This window comes from Drosophila guanche, unplaced genomic scaffold, assembly GCF_900245975.1.
Source record: "Drosophila guanche unplaced genomic scaffold, DGUA_6, whole genome shotgun sequence".
Classification (NCBI taxonomy): domain Eukaryota; kingdom Metazoa; phylum Arthropoda; class Insecta; order Diptera; family Drosophilidae; genus Drosophila; species Drosophila guanche.
Genome location: NW_022995744.1, coordinates 4,879,278 through 4,907,219, shown reverse-complemented (window position 1 = coordinate 4,907,219; position 27,942 = coordinate 4,879,278). Strand labels below are relative to the sequence as shown.

At 41.2% G+C, this 27,942-nt stretch overlaps 4 protein-coding genes across 14 annotated transcripts in view; 3 read left to right on the top strand and 1 right to left on the bottom strand.

Annotated features, from left to right (window-relative positions):
* The window catches only part of LOC117580279 (whirlin), a 36,727-nt gene extending 19,726 nt beyond the window's left edge, over window positions 1–17,001 (top strand). For 3 of the 11 annotated variants that reach the window (XM_034266743.1, XM_034266738.1, XM_034266744.1), the window contains 6 exons: window positions 5,946–5,951; window positions 7,754–7,834; window positions 10,269–10,355; window positions 11,074–11,268; window positions 11,324–11,416; window positions 11,485–11,649. In XM_034266743.1, coding sequence (XP_034122634.1) covers window positions 5,946–5,951; window positions 7,754–7,834; window positions 10,269–10,355; window positions 11,074–11,268; window positions 11,324–11,416; window positions 11,485–11,613 — 591 coding nt within the window. In that variant the 3' untranslated portion in view covers window positions 11,614–11,649. Of the gene's footprint in view, window positions 1–5,945; window positions 5,952–7,753; window positions 7,835–10,268; window positions 10,356–11,073; window positions 11,269–11,323; window positions 11,417–11,484; window positions 11,650–15,870 lie in introns of those variants that run through there. The other 8 variants (XM_034266739.1, XM_034266746.1, XM_034266745.1 and 5 more) reach the window with 4 other exon arrangements.
* On the bottom strand, window positions 155–4,895 carry LOC117580283. Its single transcript, XM_034266756.1, has 2 exons — window positions 4,758–4,895; window positions 155–744 (listed from the first exon to the last, which is right to left on the bottom strand). Exon 2 carries the CDS (start codon window positions 693–695, stop codon window positions 426–428), a length of 270 nt encoding a protein of 89 aa, XP_034122647.1. The 5' UTR covers window positions 696–744; window positions 4,758–4,895; the 3' UTR covers window positions 155–425.
* LOC117580282 (G-box-binding factor-like) lies at window positions 11,683–12,817 on the top strand. Its single transcript, XM_034266754.1, has one exon. It carries the CDS (start codon window positions 11,710–11,712, stop codon window positions 12,430–12,432), a length of 723 nt encoding a protein of 240 aa, XP_034122645.1. The 5' UTR covers window positions 11,683–11,709; the 3' UTR covers window positions 12,433–12,817.
* A 637-nt stretch (window positions 17,002–17,638) lies between the features above and the next one.
* LOC117579186 (tetratricopeptide repeat protein 36 homolog) lies at window positions 17,639–19,200 on the top strand. The gene is made up of 3 exons (XM_034264955.1): window positions 17,639–17,983; window positions 18,687–18,862; window positions 18,921–19,200. Exons 1-3 carry the CDS (start codon window positions 17,674–17,676, stop codon window positions 18,990–18,992), a joined length of 558 nt encoding a protein of 185 aa, XP_034120846.1. The 5' UTR covers window positions 17,639–17,673; the 3' UTR covers window positions 18,993–19,200.
* Window positions 19,201–27,942: the final 8,742 nt, after the last annotated feature.

The following is a 27,942-nucleotide window of genomic DNA, read 5'->3' as shown; positions in this document are numbered from 1 at the left end:
CAAACTTAAATCTATCGAGTATCGCTCTCATATCTATCCATCATAATGAAACACTTCATATGTCTCTATGCCAATTCTTAGACAATCCATTCCATATACTCCTTACTCTTACCTTAATCCCAGACAAGTAACACGACTCCTTAAAGCAAATCTCTACAAATTTTTGTATACTTTATTCCTTGCATCTGTGTAACTGTAACTCTATATGTTTAAGGTAACTAAACTACATAACTAAACACTAAACTGAATCACTAAATTAAGCAATTATAAGTATGTATATATCGTGCATATGTACATATACAGAGAGAGATATATGTATGTTATGTATAGCATGTGCATATAGCCAATAAGTGTAAGCAATTCGATGGCAGGTCAAACGGACCGCAGACCGCTCCTGCCGCACCTCCTACTCCGCCGACCCCGCCTCACATCTTGTCGTGCATGGAGGCCTCCTCCGCGGACCATGCTCCTCCGGCCACCATCGGCAGATGGTAATCGCGTGGCGGCGTAAAGGGTCGCACAAAGTGTCGCCACGGCCGCTGATGATGATGGGGGGGCGTGGGCGTGTTGGAGGTGGTGCTGGAGCTTGTCGATGTGCCTGCCACCGCATGTTGGTGTTGCTGGTGGCAACTGTTGGGCTCGAATTTCGGGCGTGGTATGCGCAATTGTTTGATCTCCGTCAGATAGGTCTCCATGTTTGCCCCTTCCTTCCTCTTCTTCGTGCGCGTAGTCTCCTCTGTGTGCCTGTTGGGGTTTGATTTGTTTAAATGATTTGTTGTTGTTTAACCAAGTTGCAATCAATGTGGCAGTGTACTCTGTTTGTGTGTTTGCCAGTGTCAGTCGGTCGGAAGAGTCTCTATAATGACCAGAGGGTAGAGTAGGAAATGCTATTGGCCTTTGGCAATCCATGCTAAATCCAGGCTTCACTCTTGAGTAAATCCTTTAGTGAGTTTACGGATTTAGAGTGCAAGGTAATATTCAATAGAACTTAAGGGTTTCGCAGTGAAGATTATACTCAGGTAACTTCTTTGAAGAATACTGTTTTTAGGTGCAGATTTGAGTCTCCTGTTGGAAACTTTAACTCAAACTGCTCAATTTCAAAGTTCTAATGAATATTTCCCCCCTTGAGCGAACTTCCTTGTGTAGCTCCTCCACCAGCTTGTTTTGTGCAGCAAAAGTGAAAGTAAATTTACCGCCAAAAAGCTGCCCAAGCCCATTTTCACAGTGCTTGCCACACACTCCCCACTACTTAAGATGTGTGTTGGCTAGAAGACAAGAAAATTGCAATAATTTCCGCAAAAGGCGTTCAACCGTATCACATGCATCGTCAAGTTCAGGGCAGGGTTTTCATTCGGCTTGGCTGCGGCAACGCAAGCAACGGGAGGGAAACAGGCAAAGGGGCAAGCGAAGAGGCGAAATGAGGAGCTAAACTGCTGGCGATCCGCTTGCTTAGCCCTGTTTACACAGCTGACACCATTTGGGCCCGGCTTGACCAAAGCCGATGAACGATGGACGATGCACGGACCCAGACAGAGACCGGCGGACAGGCAGCCAGGCAGACAGACAGCAACAACAGCAGCATCGAGTAACCAGTTTGATTTCAACTACATCTGACAAACAACTTTTTGTTGTTGCTGTTTACTGTTTACTGTGTCTTGTATTTGTCTCTTGGTCTGGCCTTATGGGACACTCACTTTTAATACGCTTACAAGCGTGGGGGCTACTATGATTTCCGCACACAGATGTTTTGAAATGCGCATAAGGAATGCGTTCTTCGACTTTATTTATAGTTAATAAGTAGTAAAGAGAGAAGTCAGAGTCATTGAGTTTATTGAGTTCTAGATTGGAAGTCTTCTTCTCAGGTAATCCCTAATGTATGAACAGCAAAATGATGGTTCGAAATGTAATTTATTGTCGGAGTTCTTTGTTGTTTCTATTGATAATTCAACCAAAGATTGGAGAGTGCATAAAACATTCATATATATGTAGATTAAATATACAATTAAAGATGTAATACGGCATAAAAGATCAGGGGAGACACAACTCTTCGAATTGTTAAGGTAGTTCGAACAAAAGCAAAACGAATCTTGATCAACGATCTGCAAAGTGTATCTAAATCTTCGACCCACAGAGATACATACATTTTCTTTCTTGTTTGGAAATTACAGAGTAAGTTAGGGGCAAAGAGAGAGACAGCAAGAGAGAGAGAGAGGCAGGGAGAGCAGACAAGACCAAAAACTCAAAGTGGGTCATTAGAGAAATGTACTAAATAAGGTACAAAACTTTGTCAAGAGCAAACATAAATGGAAAGTAAATTGTTGCCATCACAGAGAGCGGGAGAGAGACAGATGGAAAAAGTTGTTTATAATGTAAATAAACCGTTTGGATGCGTAGCAGGCAAAAAGCGACCAAAAAACGAAAAGACAAACCGAAATCCGGTCCACAAATTCAATGAGTGTAAAATGTAATTATGAGATGGAGATTGAAGACTTGTTTGCTATTAGAAAAACACTCTTTCTTGCCCCCCTTGCGTTCCCCCTCTCCCATATTACGAACCCTAATCGTGGCCAAACGGCAGAGGGGAGCAGCGATGTCAATTCTTTAGAGATGATTAACCGTTATGAAGAAACTCTTAGCTCAGGAAAGCTCTTGTCATCTCTTGACATTATTAATTGTCGTCGTCAGGGGGGGGGGTTTCATACTCTCGACTCTAGCCGGAGCAGATTTGTCGTGTTTTGAAGAATTTTAGCTAAAGTTTTGCGTCTTCTTTATAGCTAAAATTAGCTTCTAGACACTTTAGATATAAATAGACATAACTTTCCATGGAGCGACAAAATCTAAATACTTTAATGGGATTAGTTGTGGCAAAAGTTTCCTGAAATTATGAAAAACTTTGAGTCACTCTTCAGTTTACGCTGGATATCATGTTTATGTGTCATTGAAATTAATTTTGATTGATTTCTGTTGATATTTACAGAGAGTGTGTGGCTGTCTCTCAATCCGTTGCTTTCTGCCGACAATTTATAAATGTAAAATTGAGATTTTATTTAATTTGTTCGACCTTGTGCGGGCATTAATGAAATCCCACTTTGGTATCAAAATACATTTGGTCAACCAACGCCATCGATATGACATCGATGTGGTGGACCAATCTGCAAATCTTCCTCCTACCCTACCCTGCATCCCCTGCCCTACCCGCTTGAATGCGTATCTAATGACAGAGTGTTGCCCCCTGCGTGATCCCGCCGCAATGCCCCAACTGCCACGCAACGAGGTCAATGGCATGTGCCATGAATGATGATTGCCAGCTTTTCGATTCAAGTTACACAAAATTCAACGATGGCTAGAGCTGCGGCTAAAAAAAATATCCACCAACAACGAGACAAAAACTTGCCAGCAAAACTTTGCAAAGTCATAAATTTGATTGATTTTGAAATGGTCGCCGCTTAACGCTTACAGATAAAAAGTGATTGAAAATTTTGAGGGCGAACAACAACAAAAATGGTACAAAGATGAAGTGCGTAGGGAAAACACAGTTAAATGGGCTGACAGCAGACAATTGACTGGAAGTTTTCTTCATTCTTTGGAAAATTCTCTTCCTTTCTTGTACTCGCATGGCTCGTTTTTTTTTTCCTTTTCTTCTTTTTTTTTGTGAAAGTTGCGTTTCCCGGTTTGAGTTTGGAGTTGGAGTTTGTTCCTTTTGGGTTCTGGTGAAACTTTTCCCCTGGCTCGGTTCGGTTCTGTTCGTCTGAACCTTTTTTTTTTACTTTTCCTAAGTCAAACAAAAGGTGAGCATTTAATTTGTTCTCTAATTCACACTATTGTTGTGTCTGCAGCTGTGATGTAGTCAGATCTCTGAGATGTCGGAGTTGGCCCGGGCTTTGTGTGTTGTGACAGTCTCTCTGTGAATAATTGTGTTCACAGTTCGGGCCAGCGCTCAATGACCCACAAATAATAAGCTGACAGCTGACCGAATATATATTCATTTGCTGGACGAACACAAGTGATCAAATACCTATGGCCAGATGTTGATGGGAAGTAGGTCACAGATCTTGGCATAGAGGTTGAAGTGTCAGTTCCATTTCATACTCTTTCCAATAACAATTATAGACCCGTTCGACAGCCATTAAAACTTAACTTTTATGTACTTTTTTTCGAGCCTTTTGACTCTCCTTCCCACTGGCTGTCCAATGGCCTTTCTGGGTCGAAATGTTTAGCAACTATTCCTCTGCCTTGGCACTTAGAATCCCCCCCATTTCCGTCAGCAACTTAATTACTAAAAAGAAAGACAGACCAGACCAGACAAAGAGAAGTCAGTCAGTCAGTCAACAAATCAACTGAAACTCGACTCCAGCTGCGGCTGTGGCAGTGGCTGCTGCTCTTCTTGGGCAATTAAAAACATAAAACAGCAACGAAGAGAAGAGGAAATTAGCGCAGCCAAAAAAGGTGAGAAACACAAGTTAATTGAATGCAAAATGCAAAGAAATAAAGCTGCCGACACATGTCCGACATGTGGCTCTGCAGCAATTGCTGTTCCAGTACCCCAAACAGACGCTGCTGATGATGATATAACCATGGCCAGGGGAGAAGTGCGGAGTATCGTATCTGAACGGGGGCAAATCAGGGACGACTTCTGCTGCTACCATTACTCGAATTTATGCAACAATTTGGCCGCAAACAGAGCGCGAAATGTAACGAAACGCGAGATTTGTCAACTTGTTTGTGTGTGTTTTCAATTGAAACCTCGTTATACGCACTTTGTTCGGCTGGTTAGCTTCGATCTTCGGTGTGATCTACTGAGCTCGGTACTCTCTTGGCTTGAACCTTACGCTTGGAGCGACGACGCGCGACTGAAACTGCAGACTTTGCTGAAGGTAGAGCTGTAGCTGTGGCTGGGGCTGTCTCCACTACTGAAGCAGAAGTGGTTGCTGCTGTGGCTATGACTGCTGCTGCTGCTGCTGCTGCTGCCAAAACCCAACGTTGCCCAGCCAGCCACAGCCCCAGCCACAACAGAAGCAGAGTTGCTCTTTCTCGGCCACAGTTGTGGAGAGTTTTTATAGGCTTTGATTATGGAAAGATAAAAGATTGGGCTATAAATTGAGAATACAAGGAGGCCTAGACTTGGCTTTGATCAGTTATCGTCTTCCCAACTAAAAACAAACTCTTTGTGGAGTGTTTTTTCTTCAACTCAAAAGAGTATCCACTGGTTGCCTTCAATGTAAACTCCCATTTCATCTTGTGGTTTGTGCTTTTTTTGTGGCGTTGGTTGAGTTTTGCTTTCTTTGATGTCGGGCCACTGAACGAACGTTTTTCCAAGTTAGTTTTTATGGCCTAGTAATGTAAAAAATTACCCACAGCGACGACAACAAAGCCACTTGATACGCAAAGATTGCCAATATTTATGGGTAGAAATTATTATATGCACATACTGTAATTATATCTAAGATTTACTAGCTGTGAAGTATGGAGTTGTATGTAGTTTGCCATTTACGCAACGGTCAACAAATGCTGGGTAAATGCTTGTCAAATGTATCTGCATCTGCGGGATATCTGGGCGAAACTGCAGCTGACGGCTACTGCAGCTGTGCGGCGTTTTCTGTTTCTGCATTTCCCCCCCACCTCTATGTTTTTCATTTCTGTTGTTGTATGTTGGTCTTTTGTTTCGTTTTTTGCTTTGCTCTGGCATGACGCAAACAGAAAACTTGGTCCACGGCGGGAGGCGGGAGGCGGGAGTAGATGGGAGTTGATGGCCAGTGAGGCGTTTGCATTTGGCATTGAAAAGAGATGATGATGACGATGCTCAGTAGCTGCGATGATGTGATAATTAATGTGTCTCTTTTCTGGGATTTCTTCTTCTTTTCTCTCGTATTTTCCATTGCTCCTCCTGTCATACGCTGCGTATGCGCAATCGAATCGAATGGATGAATTGGATGCACGGGAAACAGGAACAGGTAAGCACTTGGCGTTCGTTGGCTGCTCGCTGAATTTCGTCGTTTGTTACACTTTAAGCACTTTTTCGATACTATCTTTTCCACACAGACACAAACACACACTTCAAAAACAATACCCAAAGCATACACATACACATACACACAGAGACACACCTACATAACATACACACATAACATAACAAAAGAAAAGCCCCAATAAGGAAGCAATTGTAGCCAACCAAACCAAACCAAACCGAAAAAAACAACAACAAAAACCGAAATGAGAAAAACCAAAATGGAAAATGCTCTTGTAAATACTCTAAAGCCCGCTGCTACACCCGTTTTGAACCATTCCTTTAGCTAATTTCGCTGCTGGCGCTACTGTGGCGTGTGCATAATTTTCAAATGCAACCAGTCTGATGAGGGGTGGGCTCTGCTCACGAGGGGAGAGTGGAGGCTTACGTGCCACATGAAGCTTTTGATGAGATTACCGCACACAGTTTTGACATAACCGAAGTCAAAGCTAATTAGCAAATTAACGAGTTTTAGTAGTTGTAGGAAGGAAGAAATGATCTGAGCATAGTCAGTGCCATGCAGTGTGCGTAAAATGGCAAAAAAATTAGAAGAAAAAGTGTAGATCTGTTGGTGGCGATCATTATTGTATACTGAATGCGGCAGCGCATCAAAGTAGCAAACTAGTGCAGGAAATATTATCCAGAAAGCAGCAATTTAATTTCAGGTTCTTTAAGCTAAAGTCATTGTAATCACAGCCACAGTCAAAGACTGCTGGTTCCAGCACGAAGAGTTTGCAGGTTTATTCAAATAATTCTAGTAGTTGTTGCAAAAATTGAAGGCATGATTAAAGCGGAATGTACATTGGCAAGTTAAACAGTTGTTCGGTAACAAATTTGCTAAAAATATATATTTATACATAAGAATTTTTCAAACAGAAAGTTGTTCGGATTATTTCGGGAATTTCAATGCAGCAATTCTACATAATTTCTACATGTATTTTGTTGCCTGAAAGTATGCCAGCAACATTTTCTTCTCTAGCAACATTTGATAGGAACATTTGTTGCTAGCTGCACCAAAATGTTGCAGAGCCACTAGAGCACAATGAAAAGATGAAATTATAAAAAAATACATATATTAGCGATTTAGAAAACTTTAAAATATAGTATACCTTTTAGTAAGGAACTACATTTGAGCTTATATGTAAAGATAAATCCTCGAGTAGCACCCATTTGAAACGGATAGAATTCTACTATATTCTTAGAGTAGTAAACCATTTGGGGTAGAAGTAAAACAAAACTACATAATTCTATATAACCGCCCATCTATATATACGATACAATTTCTTGAAATATATTTATTTAGGAGCCCCCATTTCTATAGTTAATTCCATGAAACTTTCCATGGCTTCCTAGGTAAAACAAAATAAAAGCCACTTAGCATTAATAACCCGTAGAGCTATGAACTTTTATCGCGTGTATCCAGTAAACAATTGGAAAAGTAGCTTTTAATAGTTAGACATTATACAATATGTAACAACCCACATAGGTACCAAACCCCACAAAGACCCACAAAATCCTTCTCTCTGTCTTATTTTCAGTAGAACACAGACTAATTTTTCGTTTCATAATTTCCCCCCTAGAGCCTCTCATTTCTCTCACGCGGCACACTCACTTTTCGTTTCCGTACCCATCAGATCCATCTCAGAACCCAGATCGTTTCTTGTGTTGGATTTGTGTGATTTATTTTCGTTTGTCCACCCCCGTACACCCCCGAAATTGTTCTCGTTTGTTCATTTGTGTGCATTTCAGGGCGGCTACTTAGATGGACTACGTTCACATTTGGGTGGTTTAACACAACGTGTCAAATCATGGTATTGGGGACGACCTCTAGTAAGTGCCAATGTATTTTTCGTTAAATGTTAAACGAAAACCACCACAAAAAAAACAACAAACAAACAAACCTAATCATAAATAAAAAAGCAAACACCAGCAACCACAGAAACTGAAATTGTGCTCGATACTCGTACTTGAGTGGAAAAATGTGTCTGCCAAATGTTCTCTATCACAGTCTGCATTTTGTTTTTCGATCTGCATCTTCTCGTTGCATTCAATTTAGCCTGAAACTTAGATTGTTGCTATCACTCTCTCACTTACGCTCTCTATCTTTCTGTAACTCTGTCACTCTGTCTCTCTCTCTCTCTCTCTCTTTTTAAACTAACTAACTAACTAACCAAACTTAACTGTTTTGTATGTGCATTGCAACAACCACCACAACAACAAGTGCAATTAAAACAGCAACCTAAAAAAATTAAACAAAATTTAAAATTAAACTGCATATCCAGAATTTTGTGTTGTATTCGTAGGAATTGTGTTCCCATTTAAAATCTAATTTTGCTTGCCCCACCACCCACCAACCACTCACCACCATCCACAATTCAGTCGTATTATTTTCCATTCGTTTCATCTTTAATTTGATTTCATTCGTGATGCACTTAACAAATCTTTCATCTAGAGTTCCTTAGTCTCCTTTGTAAAGTAAATTGTCAATGTAAGTACCTAAAAACCAAAGCTAAACTAGACACAAAACTAAATCGATGCCAAGAACCAACAACGAATGCAAATCCTAATGGCCAAAACCAATAAACGAAAAACCGGACAACCGGCAAAAATGAAAAATGTCAAAAATAATAAAACAGAAAAAGAAAAAGAAAAACAAAATAGCTTGAAAAATACATTTGCACATTTACGCATGAGTCACCCTGATTTCTATAAACACACGCAAAAAAGTCAAATCAAATCGAAACCAAATCGAAGCCAAATCTCTTGGTCTTGGTCCACCGAATCACCCTTCACACATAATGTTCTTCCGTAGTATTTCTTTCGGTACTTTTTTACTTTGCCCTGTAATTAGAGTACAACAAACAACTCCCCCATTTGTTTTGGCCTTACTTTTAGCTGCTGCTGCCCCACACAAACACTCACACACACACACGAAACACACACAGCACTCTTTCCTAGTTGTAGTTAGCAAGTTCCCATAGACCTGTATAATACAATACAAATACTCGTAAGTTGAAAGTTCTTGAAGCTTTAGTTTAGCGCTTTTGCCTCACCGAATTCCGAATTGAGTTTGGAAATTCTTAGCCCAATTAGTGTAGCCATCAAAATCTAAGTGTATTAGCTGCCAATTTTGCAAGTCGTTTTTGTATCCAAGTACTTATTTCCATAATTGTATAGCTGCCAAGCCTTAAAGTGCACCAACACCAACACACACACACAAACAAACACACTCACATACGTATCCGCAGACAAACAGATAAACAGCGATCCTTGGACACACGAACACACACCAAACAGCACTCTCGCATACTCATAACTTGCACCTGAAGCTCAATTTTCAGATGAACCTAAATCCCTAATCCCATGCCAGTCTGAAAGGTCTGTGAACTGAGATTTTCCGTAAATGCCAAAGCAAACATCACTAGAGAATGGACTTTGGTGTCACATAAATTGATTTGGGAAAAAGTTTATAGTTTTTAATTATACCTTGTCCAGAGTGCAATTTGGCAACATAAATTATCCACATGCCTTTTCTTACATTTCCTTATCTAACTCTTCTTCAATCTTCTTCAATCCTCAATCAAGAAATTGTACATGATTCTGTCAAAGACTAATCCAATATCGAAAAAGTTTAAAATATAAAGACACATCGAATGCAAAAATGAAAGCTCGTCAATGGGCAGCAAATCAGCCTCAGCTCGGCTAAATCCACTTTGAATGGCAATCGAAACACAATCTCCAACTGTCTCTTTCCAAAGCACGCTTTGGCATAAAATGTCCCACTAAGAAAAACATCACAACCCTCCGTCCCACCAACCTGAAACACCACTCAGTTTTACTCTATTCTGCCGAACATTGAAATGTCATACTTTATTCAATTAAGTTTCTATCTGTATGTTTGCAAGTGAACGAGAAGCAAAAACAAATAGCAAACAATTTGAAATAAAAGGCAAACAAATGAAGAAATTAATTTATAAATATGTACGTCTAACCACATAAATCACATAAAGCAAATAATACCAAAGAAATCAACAACGTTTTTATCTCTTCTACCAACCAACTACAACAAATTCTTATGCAAATTTTTCTACTACTTTCATTTTACATTCAACTTATTGTACAACCAAAAAATCAAACAATTTGAACAAATTGCTCACTCTGCAAAACCTAAAAACAAAACAAAAATCAAACAAAAATCTTTGACAAATGAAAATGTGGCTGAATCTAAAAAATTGAAACTGAAAATACAAAACAAAAAAATTAGGAGTTGGCCACAAAACTCTCAAGAAGTTTCGATATGAAGGAAGAAGGCGGCACATTGCTGGGCGATAAAGGTGTACGAAGGCATCAGGTGAGTGCTACTTACTCCAACTCTAGTGCAAGCACACTAAAATAACAGAAATATCTCAAGAAAAATAAGTACCAGTTATACGAAAGCACATGAATGCCAACAACTACAAAAAAAACAACAAAAATAATCAGAAAAACAAACGGAAATGCGGTTCAAAATTCTCCTCTCCAAGTACAATTTTGTCAAACATACTTTTGTCAGTATAATCTGCTCTCCTTTCCTTCCACACCAGCTAAATTAAATACAATTTGATCGCTCAAGCATTTCATGACTCATTCCAAAACAAATCAAAACAAAAAACACACAAAAATCTCTCTTTTTTCTCTCTCTTTACTCTCCACTCTCCACTCTCTACTCTGTACTCTTACCTCTCTCAAAAAGAAACTATGTACAACAATTATGCCATTTAATGATATTAAACTAGTAAACCTTTTAAACTTCAATTGGCCTTAACTATAGCTTGAAACCGGAAAATACTTACATATATCTTTGCTTGCAGTTCCCACACCAAATCTACTTAATTAGCTTGAACCTTTTAATACTTGAGAATCCAGACACGATTTAAACTAGAACTCCTAGCTACTTTTAAGTATTAGTTTTAGTTTTAGTTTGTCTAGCATTTGGTTTCCTTTTTTTCCAGCCAACTATGTAGAAATCCTCTCTGTACGATATCTGTATTAATGCAATTTTTTGTGGCTCAACTTTGTCTCTTTTGCAGTCCATGCAGCGTCTGTCCGCTGAGCAGAATGGTGGTTCAACGACTGAACAAACACATGAACACAATCCAAACGTCGTACCTGATCATAGAGGCAACTTACACATTACAGTTAAGAAAACGAAACCAATTTTAGGTATTGCTATCGAAGGTGGTGCTAATACAAAACACCCGCTCCCTAGGATAATCAATATCCATGTAAGTACAAGACGGCAAATACTTTTGGAATAATCTAATAATAATCTTCTGGTAGGAAAATGGTGCAGCATTTGAAGCGGGCGGACTAGAGGTCGGGCAACTGATACTGGAGGTAGATGGAACCAAGGTTGAGGGTCTACATCATCAGGTGAAACTAATTTAAAAAGCTAAGACCAGGCTCCAGAGATTAATTAATGTTGTGTGTTGTATTTGCAGGAGGTTGCTCGACTGATAGCCGAATGCTTTGCTAATCGTGAAAAGGCTGAAATAACCTTCTTAGTTGTCGAAGCAAAGAAATCAAATTTGGAACCGAAGCCAACAGCGTTGATATTTTTAGAAGCCTAACATTTGCTTGCCCTGCCGGCCAGTGACCCATTGGAACGACAAAAACTCGAGTTCCTCTATGAATGGGGCATCGATTTAACGGAGACGCCAAAACCAATGCCAACACCAATACCGCTAACAAGAGCCAAGAATCCACCGCCACTGCCTCATGAGCTACACAACAACATCAGCAGCAGCAGCAACACCAACAGCCAGTACGGCAGTCAGACTGCGCTCAACAATCATCAGCATCCTCATCAAACGTATCATCCCAACACTCCCACCACAAACACCACACCAGCGACACAAGCAACACAAGCGACACAGACAACAAAGACCACACAAACCACACAACCACCAGCTGCAGCAGCAACTGCAACCAAAAAACCCCAACAACTAAACACCAATACACCAACAAAAGCTTCGCGCGAGGCCACACCAACAAGGGAACAGCAACGTGAGCAGCAACGCGAGCAGCAGCGTGAGCAGCAGCGCGAACAGCAGCGAGAGCAGCGAGAGCTTGCGACGCCAACACGCGAACAGAAGCAACACCAACAGCGGCGACAGCTACGCGACCAACGAGAACAACGCGAGCAGCGCGAACGTGAATACCAAGTAAACGAACAACACCACCACGAACACCGCCATGAACACCACCATCGTGACCACCACGAGTTACAGCAGCAGCAGCAGCAGCATCAGCAACACCACCACCACCCTCATCATTCCCATCAGCAATCATCACAGCAGCAGCAGCAGCAGCAACATCAACATCAACAGCAGCAGCGCTACAGCAGCAGCAACAGCTACAAATCTCATAATAATTCCGTTTACCAGTAAAGAAAATCGAAAGTGAAAAATGCAATTGGAGCAAACAACAGTTTTTGGGAACATTCTTTCAAGCTAAAACAACAATTCAACCAGTCAACAGTTTAATTGTGCTAACTTTTCCAACCCAGAACCCAGAACCCAGAACCCATTCCCCCCTCATGCACGCCTCTTATTACACTGAACAAAACGCGCTTGAATTGGTAACATTCAAATATTCCCCTGGAAAATGCCGTAAACGTATACGTGGAATATTGTAGATTACATTTTTAATTAAATTGAATGTTGTTCCAAAGAGCCCCTCCAATCTCACCTTCCCTTCCACAGCTTATCCCATAGAGAATTTCCATGTCGTGTCGTTTTTGTTGTAGCTAAAGAGATGCTCTAAAAAAAAAAAGAAACAAATTCCAGAATGAAACCAAATTTCTAGGTTGAAATATTTGAATATTTAATTTAATTTTTACATTCTTATCTTAAGTTCAAAAAATATCAAAAGTAAAATTTCAACACTGCCAAAGAAAATATAAATAAAAAATATAAAAAAAAAACAATACAAAATACCGATAAAAGCCCAGAGCATCTCCCTTGCTTTCTTCACTCACTGCTTACCTCCTACTAAAATCCCGATAACCTGCCCCCACCCTCGAGGCAGCAAATAGAGCAAACAAAAAAAAAAACAACTAAACAAAAAACCAACCGATCCCCAAACTAGATTAATCAGTCAAGACCTAACCAGAACCTAGAAATCCTAAGACGAAAATCTCTCGAACCACGTACCATGCGCTAATCGAAATGTGTAAATCTGTGTAAACATATTATTGTATGATTATTATTACTATTGATTAACAATCGAGCAAAGTAGTTTAAATGGTTAGACATTACGGGTATTATGTTTAAACTTTAAACTGATAAACTGGCAGAAACAAGTTTATTTCCACGAGATTATTGTAAGAGAAGTTATTCGAAGAGAAACCCTCAAACAGAACAGCCCCCAAAGAGAATGCAACAGCAAAATATGGCATACATTAAGAAAACCAAGAGCTTACAAATGTTAAAAAGAAAACCAAAAATAATAACAATTAACGTATCTAAAGAATCCACTAAGCAGTAAGCAAAAAGCATAAAGAAGACGATGCAGAGAAAAAAGTTAGGAAAAGAAGACATCCGAAGACACTGTAAATGTAAAAAGAATAAGCCACAAAAAGCTTTTGTTACACTCTCACGGAAACACGCAGACACAAACTGACACACACACACACACACACACACACATATGCACTAGTACTCACATGCTCACAAACTCACACACACATACGCAAACGCATTCGCATGCATATTGCCAAATTTATTATACAATTCAAGCAGCAAAATATATAATTCACAGCCACAAAACACACTCAAGAACAAACAAAATAAAAGCCCACCTAAGCAAAAGATAATTTGTAAAAATTAAAAATAATCTTAAAGCTAAATCGCAAGTCATGTAAAAATTAAACAAATATATATTCAAGATACCCCAAGCAGAGGCCACGCCCATACCCACACACACAAAAACAAAAAAAAAACACACTCACATACAGAAACCAGCACACTGACACCCACACCAACACCCACTCGAAAAACTTAGCCAGAGAAGCGCTTACAAAAAATTTAAAAACTTATCCAAAATATCGAACTATATTCCTGTAGTGTTGTAAAGTTGATCGAAAAGAGTAGATAAAGGGAAAGGAAATTAAAAAACTTATCAGGCTTGCCCGTTGTGTGGATCAATTTGAAAACACTGCAGAGATATCCCTGTTATTAGTACAACTTAAACTGCACACTGCACGATTTTTGAATGTTTGTTAACTGTTAAACCAACACCAGAAAACAACAGCTGCAAATTGTATTCCCCTCTCCACACTCACAAAATTAGGAAGATTATGTATAACCCCACCCAGAGCCCGATCCCAAGACCCAATCACATTACCAACCCCAACCCCAGAGCCCAAAACAAATGGTAAACGAATTATGAAACTACAAAGGGAAGGAGCTACGCTATTCTACCACTAGGAGAGATACCAATAACATTTACGCTGTAGAGACAAAAACTAAAACGAACGCTTAGAATTTGAGGTTGATTGGCATTAAGTAAAAGTTAAACGATGTTGAAGCATGAAGAGCCGGGCCGACAGGGCGCGATCACGAGCAAATAAAAAAATATAAGAAAAAGTATAAAAATAAAAACCAAATGTTAAAGAAGAACTAAACCAGGGCACGACCTAACAACTGTTTGTGCAACCAAAACTTCATATATATTCTGTAAAATATTAGCAAAAAAACAAAACCAAAATCTTTTTAATAAAACGAAACTATTTTTCGCTCTCTCTATGGATTCGCACCGATCTACCGGTGCACCGATCTACCTATATCTGTCACTCACTGACTCACTGACTCACTCACTCAATCGTTCAATCACTTGGTCAGTCATCGTTTTGGCAATTTTGTTGATTTCGTTCGTTGTGTGTGATAGTGTTTGGATTCAAGTGAAACTTTTGCATGTCAAATGTATGTAGAGCAATTTGTTCCAAGTTCCAAGTCCTAAGTCCCGCAACAACAGCATAACTTTGTGTCTAGAGATATACTCGTACAATATACTTACGTACTTACTTATAGTTATAGTATGGCTTGTTTTCTCCATTACGAAACCAACAGAAATCAAATCCATTTCTCTGCTAAGCTCTCTCTTTCTCGTTCTAATTAACTCTCTATGTATGTATGAGTCTGTATGGCAACAGAATATTTATTAAACAAATTGAAAAAAATTGAATCGTTAACGAGAAGATATTGTACTTGTACTTTTGTTGACTATTATGTAATTAAACGCTTTACTGTATATTAGTTATGTACATTTTTAGCTACATGATGAGAAATTCGAAAACAAAAACAAGCTTATGCTGTTACTTATTGTTAGTGATTCTACCACATAAAAGACAACAAAAATTAATTAATTAAAAATACAATTGAATTTTCCAAAATTTATAAAAAACTAAAACCAAAAAAACAAATCAGTTTGCAATGTCCGAGCGGGTAAAGTATCAATGGTTTTGCCCCACCGGACGGACGCCTCTGTATATTGCGATAGATTCTGAAGACAAGGCTTACCTAACTTTGAAACTATCAGATAAATATGTATCTAATTAACATATAATATATACACATGAAATACATGCTAAACATAACATATATCGTATTTATAGAACGCTAAACTATATCTAAATTGTAAACGACAATGAGAAGCAATTTTAAGCAAAAACCACAAAAACAATTTCAATTTCAATTTTAAATTCAAATACAATTTCAATTTCAACTTCAACACCCCCAACACACACAAGCATACACAAACATACACCGATGAAGCAAACTATATACAACAGAATATGTATAGTACTACTATATAAAAATACAACAAAAAAGGCTATCTATATGCTATGCTTAAAAAAGGGTAAACGGCATTTAAACTCATTCAACCAAACCAAAACCAAAATGAACAGAAACCAAAACAGAATCAGAAACAGAAACAGAAGCAGAAGAAGATGAAGAATCAGAATGAAAGCTTATAAATACCATACGAAAACGTTCTATATAAAAGCAAGAAGAGATGCGACAACCATGTACCACTTAAATATCGTAAATTAAATAGCAATAGCCTATAGTTGGTATGGATAACTACGTATATAACTTACCGATTAGCAGGGCCTCAGCCGAAGCAAACCAGTTGTATAATAAAGATTGAGCTAGACTTTTAATCAGAGATAATCCAACTTGTAGATATATCGATAAATATATATATAAATATATACATGTAAACGTGTAGCTGTGTATATTGAACAGATAGACAAGATCTCTTATTATTTTCAGGTCTCGCTTTTGAGTTGATCCCCTTACCTTACAGCCACCACCCCACTGTGACTCGTATATATCAAGGCCCCTTACAGACATACCAACCGATTATTCATTCAGACCAGACTACAAAAAACAAAAACAAAAACCAAAAATCAACTAAAAACTACAACAAAAAACAAACTGTGCCACCTAGTACATAACGAGAAATGGTTATATATCCGTATCTGCTATATAGACACGACAAACACAAAAAAACACTGACTTGTAATATATATACATATATATATATATATACCTAGATACATATATATACATATAGGAAGAGAAACGGAACGAATGGAGGTAAATTTCAATGCTCACTTTTATATTTTTTATCATACATACATATATCAAGAAAAGCAAAAGAAAAGTAAGGAACATTAAAGTAAAGAGAAGAAACACAAAAACAAAGCACCGTATGAACCACTGAACCACAAAACCAAATACAAACAAAACATACAACACATATATTCAAACTCTCAAAGCGAAAGAACATATATTTCTATATGGTATATGTACAATTTCAATTTCTTTAACCGAACCCACACAAAACGGTTTCTAGAGCCAATTTGCTTTGCTTGCGAGACAGCAGCACTCAGAATTCCCCCTGAAAAAATCCCTTTATTTCTGTTGTATCTCTGACTTTATCCTCCCATCTTAGAATAAAAACAAACTGAGAATTAGGAAAGAAAAACACCAGGCATCATGCAAAAGATCGAGCTAAACTAGAGCATAGTGCTGAAAAGAAAAGAAAAATCCATTGTTAAAAACTATTTCAGTTGTGTATATTGTAAAGGAGAATTTTGGAAAACAAAAAACCCATCATAAAGTTAAACATTTAAAGCGAACAACAAAAATTTATTGAAGCATTAATAATAATTGTATTTATCAAAATTAAAACCAAATGTAAACGCATTAGCATAGCAAATATATATAAAAATAAAAACAAAAGAAACTGAAACAGAACATGAAAATGGAAATGTTTGAAGAAAGCGCTGATTTAATATTATTATATTATTAATTAAATTATTGCAAACAAAAAAAAAACAAAGTGAAAAACAAATGATATTGTCCTTGGTATTTACATATACATAAAGAAAACAACAACAAAAAACAAAAACCAGAAAAATAAAAACAAAACGTTTTTTTATATAACCAAGATTTTTTCAACCGGTGCTCTCTCTCTCTCACTCTCACTCTCTCGGTGGGTCTGAACTGGTTCGGTTGCCTGATTTGCATTCGATTTCAGTTTCCCCCACTAGCTTGGGGGGGGTTCAGATTTCAGAATCTAGATTTAGTCTGTTTCTCGCCCTCAACTCGTAGTCAGCAATGCCGCAGGTTAATCTCAAACTGAGCTCACACGATCAGCAGGTGCTGGAGTCCATCTTCAATCCCCTGGAGCTGAGCAGCATTCATCCGAGTGTATCCGTGCCATGTGAGTCCGAGCTGGCTGATGTCGAGCCCGACACGGAGGCTGTGAGATCTTCCCGGGAGCTGGAGCTTCAAGGGGTTCTACTAACGGAAAAGGGAAGCTTAGATGAAGCTTTGACGCAATTTCAGCTGGCCCTGAACCAGGCCCAAAGAGCTTCGGTGCTGAACAACCGAGCGCAGACTCTTCGTCTGGCGAAACGCGATGGGGGTAAGCAAAAAAAAGATCAAACGCAAATATTTCTTGTTTCCTAGTTCGGTTGAGAAGGCGACCACAGCTCCGGCAGATACTCATGGCCAATTTTCTATGCAAAATCTTTTAACTTGGAGCTTCTAATACAAAAAACTTGTATAATGCAGAGAATAACAAATAATTTAGTAATTTGTGAGTGTGTTTAATTATTTAGTGAGCTTGTGAGTGCAATTAGGATGAAAACTTTTTGTCATAAATTGTTAATCAACTCATAAAATTAAACAGATTTTTTATGAAACATTTTGGTGGTTTTATAGTCTTTGAATTACTACGCTGAGAGACCTCCTACCATCAGCTGTTTTAATATTATTCATACGCTTATTATCTAATCAGTTATGTTGATTAAATACCTACAAAATAAATGCACGCAAAAATATACTATGCAATTTGCATTAATTCGGAAAAGGTCTTCATGAGCATACAGTAGCATATTTTAGGGAGTAGAATTCATGTACCTATGTGGATTTCAAGTATAAATGGCGCAACACCACACAATTTTAGTTGTTGACTTGCATAACTTCTTTTGTGTTTAAAAAGTAAGTTCATCTTAAAGAAAATTGTTTATTTTCAGCGAAGAAAATTAATTTTTTTACTCAACGAACTTTGGATTATTTTGATTTCAGTTTTAAATTAATTAATGCACAACTTATGTTACTTTTAGAGGCGCTTGATGACCTTAACAAAGCTTTGGAAATAGCCAGCGAGAAACAGACCCGCACCAAGTGCCATGCCCATTGTCAGCGGGGAGTGCTATACAGAAAATTGGATAATTTGGATGCGGCGCGATCTGACTTCGAGGCAGCCGCCCAACTGGGCAGTAAATTTGCCAGAGAACAGGTATTAATCAGAAATCAGCTCGTATGTACGAGCATTAATTGCATCCAATCCATTCCAGCTAGTGGAAATCAATCCATATGCGGCACTCTGCAACCAAATGCTGCGTCAGGCCTTCGATCAGCTGCAGTAGGGAATCCAATCCAATCCAGTCCAATTCTGCCACGGTACCCTAGACTTTGATTTTACTAAAAGTCAAAGGCTCGTTAGCATAAATAAAAATTAATTAAGTTCGAGACGCGTTGTATGGTGCGATAAGCGGTCAATCGACTGATGGCCCCATCATGGGGCAAGCTGCAAAAATTGGCACGTGCACCACAAGCACAAGCACAAGCGGCAGCGGCAGCGGCAGCAAAAAACGGGGAGAACGGGACCGACCCGTGTCCAGGGCAGGTCGTGAGCACTCGGGGGCCAGCACACACAAACACATTACATGCTGGGAAGGATCGAAAGGGGGGGAGATACGAGTAATAAAAAGATCGGCGGCAAAAACGAAAACAGTTATTAAATGCAGCAGGCTCTTGTCAGATTGCAGCAGGCTCTGCCCTGGACGCCACTGCCCCCTCTCTGCCACCCTGGGCTGACGACGACCGCAAGCCAAATTAAAATAAACGAAAGTGGTTTGGGCCAGGACGAAGCCCGAGACTGAGTTCGAGTCTGATTCGGATTGGCTTTGGCTTTAACATTGGGATTTGTGCAAAGCGGGCTGCGGTTACGCATTGGCACACGCTTGGCAGGATCAGCTTTGCCCAAGGAGAGCGGTTCCTGGGGATTTGGGGAGATCTCTCCCCTGTGTAAGCGGGCCAAGCTTAACGGTTAAGCGACTTGGTCAACGATTTTGGGCTGCCTTCTGTTCGCTTGTAAGTAAGTCAGAGCGGAATTTGGTTTTAGTTTTTTGTGCTCTGAGCTCTGTGCTGGCAACGATTGCGGTCAAAAGACGCGCGTCCTGTGCCCCAGAAGCAGGTGCACAGCAGCAGCAGCAGCGGCGGCAACTGCGGCCAGGCAGAGGGGAAAAAAAAACAAAAAAATGTGGTAGTAAAAACACAAAGGATCAGCACTTAAGGAGCACGAATCATTAAGGACCTGTAAGCGAGTTGAAACCAAAGCCAAGTCAGAGAAAAATATCTCTGAGAATGTAGAGAATAAATAAGTAAATAAATCACTAAAATAAATTCCAGTAAATATAAATGATTTTAGTTTACCATCGAGAAGACGCCCAATTCGACCTTGACTTACTGGTTAAGCGACGCATCATACCCCGATCATACCCTGGGCACAGGCACCTATGATAGCGCCGTAAAAAAATAAAAATGCAGGAGTCAAGTGGGCATCTAGATGCAATCCCTCCGAGGCGGCACACGAGGGAGAGTGCGAGGGCAACTCATCGCAGGGAAGGAACGAAGCCCAATATTTGATTGATCTTTTTACATGCGAGTATTCGGGGAGCAATGAGGATGAGGAGCGGGAGGAGATTGTCAGGTCCGTGTGGAGGATAGGAAGTAAGTCGACGGACACAAAAACTCCGAGCTGCGATCGTAGGTAGGTAGGCTGGGACCAGGCTGGGACAACAATGCAGTGCGATGGGATCCTGCGTATCCTGCGTCAGTTGTGCTGAAGCCACAGCAAGAGAGGGGCAGGGGGGGCGGCCTCAGAATGCCATATGTTGCACTTGAAGCGCAGGCAGGAGAGCAACCAAAGGCAGCAAGCAAATCATTAACTTAAGGTTAACGGTTAGGCCTGCCCGGCCAGAATCCCCCCATCCCCCAGCCACCAGGGTGATGATGATCATCCTCATACGCATCCCCGAATAACACACACAAAAGCGGAACCAAATGCTCAATCTTGACCGGAACTGTAATTTGATCGAGAACCAGGCCCAGATATTAGATACGATAAAATCTACAAAAACTTCAGCAGCAGCTTTCTTCCTGCCAAAAATTATAAACTAAGCTTCACTTTCAGGCCCGAGTCTAGTGAGATTCTCCACTGAGCTTCCCCCCTCTCTCTCCCTCTGTGTCTCCTTCTGGGTTATTCACCCGTGCGATCGCTCAACAGTTGCATATTTTTTTGGTTGTTCTGCTTTTCCAGATCCTTTTGTTTTCGCCCTTTGCTCTGGCTGTTGCTCTTTTTGTTGTTTTTGTGTGTTATTTTTTTTTTGCTTGTTTCTGTTTGGCCTTCCTTGTACCTGGGCTACCTCTGCTCTGTCGATTCTGGGGTTCGTTCGGTTCGGGGCGCGTGCCGGCTGTCGTCGTCGTTGGGTTCCTGTTTTCGGTGTGTCTCTCTCTCTCGCTCTATCAGTCTCTGTCTCTCGTCTCTGCTTGACCAGCACATGACGCAGGCAGCCGCGCACTCTGGCTCTGCCTTTTGAATGTTGCCTTGCCTCCTCCTCCTCCTCCTCCTTCACCTTTAGCATTTTTCCCCATGTCACTTTTTGTTGTGCTTCTTTTCGGTTGAGGTTTTTGCTTGAACTGTAATTCAGGCTTTTGCTTATGCAAATATTTTGATCAGAAGCTGCGACGAGGACAGTTTGAAATCAACAGGATTGCACGGAGGGATGCGCTACGCAACTTTGAAAAACAGTAACGAGGGAACTAGAGAGTTTTAAAGGAGTAAAGAATAAAGTTTGAGGCTCCCTTCTTGGGTGTACTCTGAGAAAGGATTGCTAACAGAATCTCTATGATTTTGGAGGTATTTCCCAGCTGTTCACGTTCAGAAATAACACTCAAAGATTTGGATATCTCTTAGCTGTTATGTCAGAAGTATTGTACCTGTATCTCGTGTCTGGCATTTCAAGTGGAGTTCCCCCCCTTCAACCTCTTCTAATTATTGCCGCACACTCCGCAAGTAAACACATAAATCTACCCTACGCGCCCCACTCCACGTGCCGTCGGTGTCCATCTCTCATACAAGACGCGTTGACATTTATGAATTGCTTGGCAATTTACACGACACACAACGGGGACAGACATCCCGAAGACACCCGCGCATAGAGGAACCACAGAGCAGAGCAGAACCACAGTCAGATCCGTGGCAAGAGCCACTCCAACCACAGCTGGGCACAGCTCCACACGCAGCAAAACTTGGATGGCAATTTACACTAGGGAGCAGCTGAAGAGGCGGAAAGTCGGAGCGTCGGAGATGTGGAGATGTGGAGATGCGACTGGCGCCGCGTCCGTCCACGTCTTGGCTGCCAGCATGAATGGGAAGCTAAATCAAGCAATTATGAGAGCCTTTGTCGCAGCTTTGCCACAACATATGCAAATTAGACTACCGGGCAGGCCAATTGTCCAGCAGGAGGGAGACGGCCAAGACAGGAAGGCTGAGTCGGTCGGCTGGCATGCCGAAAGATAAAGAGAAATCTGTTCAGCTTCAACGAATTGATTTTTCTATGGGCATTCGACTGCTTGACTTACGCGACTGACTGGGCCAGGGCTAGTTTATCGCCTATCCCATGGAGCTATGGAGATGGAGGGGCCGGAGTGGCAGGAGGGGAGCCACCACACTGCATATGCAAAGCAACCGAACCGCCAAAGTCAAAAGAGTTTCGGGCTCGTTTTGGTGCCGCAAAGCGTCCCCGGCACGGCTGCGTAGAAGCCGCACGCCACATTTCAATGATAAATGTTGCAGTCCAAGTCCTAGTAGTCTCCAGTAGCCAGGCCCAGCGAGTCCCAGCCTGATGCTGATGCTGGGCTAACCAGCAGATTGCTCTTGGGGCGAACGCTATTTTGGGTAAATTGTTTTATTGCAGTTCAATTGTTGGCTGGGCTTCAGCTTCAGCTTTAGCCAGTTTCCTTTGGCTGGCTGGTTGGCTTCTTGTCAAGCGGCGCTCGTTGGAGGTCCCGGTCCCCCAAGCGGAACAGTAGCTGCCGCAGTTGGAGCAGTAAATTAATGTCCCCAATGAGGGTACCACAACTAACTCATGGAAAACATACCAGAGAGGCAAAGTGTTGAAGTTTCTGCCGTGGAGCTCCTGAAGTGAACTCCAAAGAGCGAAGTAAGTGTAGGGACTTTCAAAGGCAGAGCAAAAGGAAGAGGAAATAACTTATGAGTTTGATTTTCATTTGCAGAATCCTTCCCCTTCCAGTAGAGTATTTAATCTTCTTCAAAACTTTCTGCAGCTTCTTCAAGCATTCTATCTTTGTGCATCTTTCGGCTTGCAGATAGCTCGCTCGGCTCGGCTTCCCGCTCTCATATGTCTAACCGTAAGCGGAGATTATGGCATCATTTGGAGGTCTTGTGAAAAGTTAATAAATGGCTTATCTCCGCCAGAGACGACATGTGTTTGGCTTAATTGTGTCAGCGTGTGGGTTGGTTGGTTGGTTGGTTGCTTCGTTGGTTGCCATTTCGAAAGTACCACTCGTATTCCCTACTGTCCCTGCTCCTCTTGAACTTTCGCACAGTGCTACCAAAAATGGTCAAAATAGTTGCAAACAGTTGGCAGGACAGCGCAGGGCTGGGCAGAGCCAGAGCCAGAGCCAGAGGCAGCGGAAAAGGTTAGTTAACCATTTGGCTGCTAATTACGACAAACGACAAACGGCGTTCAACTGTCAGAGATTTGTGCGGGCGAGACCCCAAGTCGGTGCCTTATTTGTAGCAAAAAATTGTTGTCGTGGCGCCAGTCTTAACAGGGAGCAGGCAGCTGGCAGGGTACAGCCTGAAGCACAATCCTAACAAGCCTCGAACATAGCCCAGGGGTCGAGTGAGAAGTCGCTGGCCCGATTTGTAAGGCCTCCACTCCGTCACCAAATAAGGCAGCCCATTGGAATTCAATCTTAAGGCCATTTGCAATTAATATCAAATGAAATTGAAATAAATTTCATTTAGCCACCTAGCCTGCAGCGACTAACAACTGGTCACAGCCACAGCCACAGCCCCCAGGGAATATTACCATAGATTTGCCTCATTGCTGCTGCAGAGTCGCTGATTTTCATCATGCGAAAGGGGTTCCTTTCCCTGTCTCTGGTCAGTTGGGGCACACTGCAACCTTTTGGCTTTGGGCTAATCGCCCATCGTGGCTCCTTGGGCCTTAGAAGAGAGAAAGAGCAGCAGCAGCGGCAGCGGCAGCCACAATAATTTTATCAATTTTGTTTTATAATTGTGCGCAGACGCAATGGAGGGACACAACTTTGGCCAACAACTTGGCAAAGCGGAAAGGCCAAAAGTAACACAAAACAAAGCAGAGCGAACCCTGCGACAGTGTGACCAGGTATTTGTGGGGATTGTGGTTTTAGATAGTCCATTACAATATTTAATAAAAGTGGAATTAGGATTTCCCAAACATTCTCCAATTAGAGTGGTAAAAGGCGTGGAATATATTATGTTAATGTTTTTAGCATCTTTTAATCATAGTAAAATCGTAGACGCACCTGGTCACACTATCTCTGATACTGACCTGGCCTACTCACTGCTCTCCCTCTTCCCACTCCCACCTCAAAGCAAACTACGCAGATTTCATTGTTAGCCTCGTTGGCAGCATGTAAATGTCCGTCTTTTGTTTCGTTTGACTCTGCTCTGGCTGCGGCAGGCGGCAGGCGGCCCAAGTGGAGTGGCCAACTGTCTGGCTGGCTGGCTGGCTGGCTGGCTGGTGGCCCCGGCTGGGCCTGGGTCTTTCTCTGTGTCTGTGGTAGCCGCTGCTGCTGTTGTCTTAAATTAATACCAAATTGTCAACGATGGCGAAAAGCTGCACAGCGCGCCAACGCCGCATGATAAGAGAGCCAGAGCCAGAGCCAGAGCCAGGCCAAGAAAGAGCTCTGGGCCTGGAGTTGCAGTTGGGAACCCGCTGACTGGAGCTGGATGGAGCTGCGCATGCGTTTTGGCCAGAGCCGGCTTGCGCTGTGTTGTTCCTGTGCGCGGCTTTCGCTCGTTTTGGCTGCTGCTTGTTGGCCTAAGGTCTTCGATGGTCGTCAATTGATAGCCAGATTTGTGCAATTATCATTTTAATAATTGCCAACAATCTGCACGATATGAACCGACGACGTCTCCGCCCGGGAGGAGCACTGGCACTCCACCTCCGCACAGCAGCAGGCCAGAAGGCTGGCAGGCCAGGCGGAGCTCCTCCTGGTCGTGCTCATAACCAGTAGCCAGTAGCCAGCACCGGCTGCTGCCTCACAGTTGGCATCGCTTTGGCCCCCATTTGTGGCCCAGACAATTATAATCCGCATGGCCCGGCCACATAGTAATACATTTATTACAGATTTCCGTCTGATTTGTTGTCAGGAATGTTCCAGTCGGACCCAGCTAGCACCCACTGAGAGACAAATAGGAAGATGCTTAAATGGTCTCTCGGTGCTTTGCAACGATGTCGGCAGATAGTCAGATAAATCAGTTGACATCGGGCAGGGTACTGGATGGAATGGAAGCAAAACGAAGAATAAGAAAGAAACCCAAAGGATTTCTGTTGTATTCCAAGTAAGGAAAACTCTGGAAACCTGTGGAACGTGGGCTAGTTTTGTAAATTAGGGCTTATAATCTTATATAGATGCTTATATTTTAGATGATTGAAGTCTATTCACAAGAATGCATTTAGGCAACATGAATCTTTGAGGAAATATATATTTGCCAATCCATGGCTTCTGACTTAAACCCTAAAGTTTTCTTTGATTTTTTTACTGTGATTTTGTACATTTCACTAGACAAAAAATCTGACAGCAAGTGCTGGATGAATAAATCCATTGTAGCATTTGAAAAATTCAATTTGCCGGCAAAAATTCCTGTTCAAAGTTAAAAAACGGACCATTTACTGATTTAAATAATTTTCACTCCACATTTTTTACTGCTTCAATATCAAAAATAAATAATGTAATAAATTGAACTCTAAGATATTTCCAAGGCATAAGTATTTATTCGTGTGGATAGCAGTGAATACAGTGCATAAACCTGAATATATTTATATGGTTAACTGATTTATGGAGCCAAAGTTGAAGTCATATAACATTTTTAACGTTTCTTCGACTTTTCAATTTTTATATTTGACACTACCAAATATTTAGAGAAAAAAGGAATCTTCTATTCATTAAAATTAAACTTTAAACTCCAAAGGTAGGCAATTTTTGGTAAATTTAATATTCCAAAAATAATGTTTATTGCCCCTTTATTGGCTAATCTGTTTTATCTACTCTATCTTTGTTTATGTAATTTAGCAAAGTGTACTTAAAGTGTAGGAAACGCCCCAGAACTCCTGCTTCATTTCACCATTCAGTGATTCGGACCCCAGTCATTCATCAGTGGGGGTTCCTTCCTGCCCATTCAAGCAGCCAAAGCAACATCCAACGGTGCACACAACCCACACAAAGTGTGGCACAGCGACCAGAGAGTGAGTTCGATACAGTGCGAGTGGCACCAACACAGAGACAAACTCGTTTCGGGTTTAAACCGAAACGGCCAACACGCCCCTCGCGCGGCTGCCGACCAATCAGCGGCCTGCGTGTTGGATTTGTCTGGGAGAGCGGTGGAAAAGCAAACAGAAGCTCTCAGGGCACGGAATAAAATGTCGCCCGATGCGGCAGAATATTGGAAGTGGATGGAAAGTCCGTGTTTTACCTGTACCACTGCAAGTATCCCGGTGCCACAGTGGGACCCTGTGGGCTGCGACTGCGCATATCAAACGATGATAGATGTGAATGGCGACGCATGCGTCTGCCTGGCATAAGGTGAATCCGTTACAAAGGGAGTCAAGTCAGAGGGAGAGAGGGAGAGGGAGGCACGCGCCCTCAGCCCTCTGAACAAAACGCTGTCAAGCGCAACGAGGGCGACCTGGCCCGAGCCAGCCCTCATCGCGGTCATAATGAATGACTGTGGCACAGAGCGGTGCTGCCTGTCCCCCATTTTGACCCGCTTCCAGGGGCCGCGTCTCGTGCCGCGGCGGCATGCTTCGCTAGCCCCTGCCCGTGGCGGGCTCGTGTCTGCTGGAATGTCGCCGCACCGATGCACATGTCCTTTCAAGGAAATTGCGCCAAAACGTCAGAAAATTGCTGCCAGCTCGAAGGAAGAGGATCGTTAAATGTGTAAGAAGTGTGCTGCTCCCGCCACTTCTCCGTTTTCTAGGCAGGTGTGTCCCTGCGCCAAGGATATTCGTAGATAAACTGGAATTGTCTTGCACCGAGAGGTGGCCAAGCGTGGCCCGAATAAGGACCAACTCGGTAGGAGGAACCCAAATGTTGTAGAGGGGATGACTGTTCCAAAGGGGGAAAGGGAAAAGCAGCAGCAGAAGCAGCAGCAGAGGGGATGCATTCACGGAGAAAGCAGCAGGTGGAGGCCTCCGATTTGGTTTAATGTGAAAGAAGATCCAATAAAGATACACTTTTAAAAGTCCTTAAGCTTAATGCTTAATTGGTTTGAAGTTGGATAACGAAAGGAAATAATTATAAATATAAGGGATAAAAGTAATCACGAATCAACTCAGCATGAACAAGGGAGCGCTGCCATGAAGATCTGACATGGCAAAAGGATATAATAAAAATGGTTTAAAATCTAACAGAAAATAAAGTTAAATTAGTAAAATTGAAGACAAGTAAATTGAGAGTAACACTAGGAACTTGTATACCCAACTTGATTAATGTTTAATGCACCAAAGAAATAAATCTTAATTTAAAATCATTTTTGGCCACAACTTTTCACATAAATCAAACTATGTGGTTGCCGTTTTTAACAATAAAGCAAACACTCACAAACATCTCTCAATTTAAGTTCACGTGGTTTTTCCAACGTCATTTCTTATATTGTAGAAAATTGTAGAAAAAATAATAATTTGTTTCACAAAATCATTTTCACAAAATGTGAAGCTATAAATACTATTTATGTTTAGTGCTTTTCCATTAGAAATGAAGACCATTCCAATGATACATTTCCTAAACCTAAAGTTAACTTTCTTAGTTTGAAAACTGCTTTAAAATCTTGAAAAAAAATGCATTTGCTCAGCGAACTTTTAACTACATTTTGCAGCATTATTATGTTGCAAAAACCCCCCAACTGTAGTTAATAAATTAAGCGAAAACCTTAAGTCTAACACAGATACAAAATGCAATTGCAATCATAGTTTAATCAAAATTGTATTTCCAATTGCACTGCACATGTGGGAAATGTCC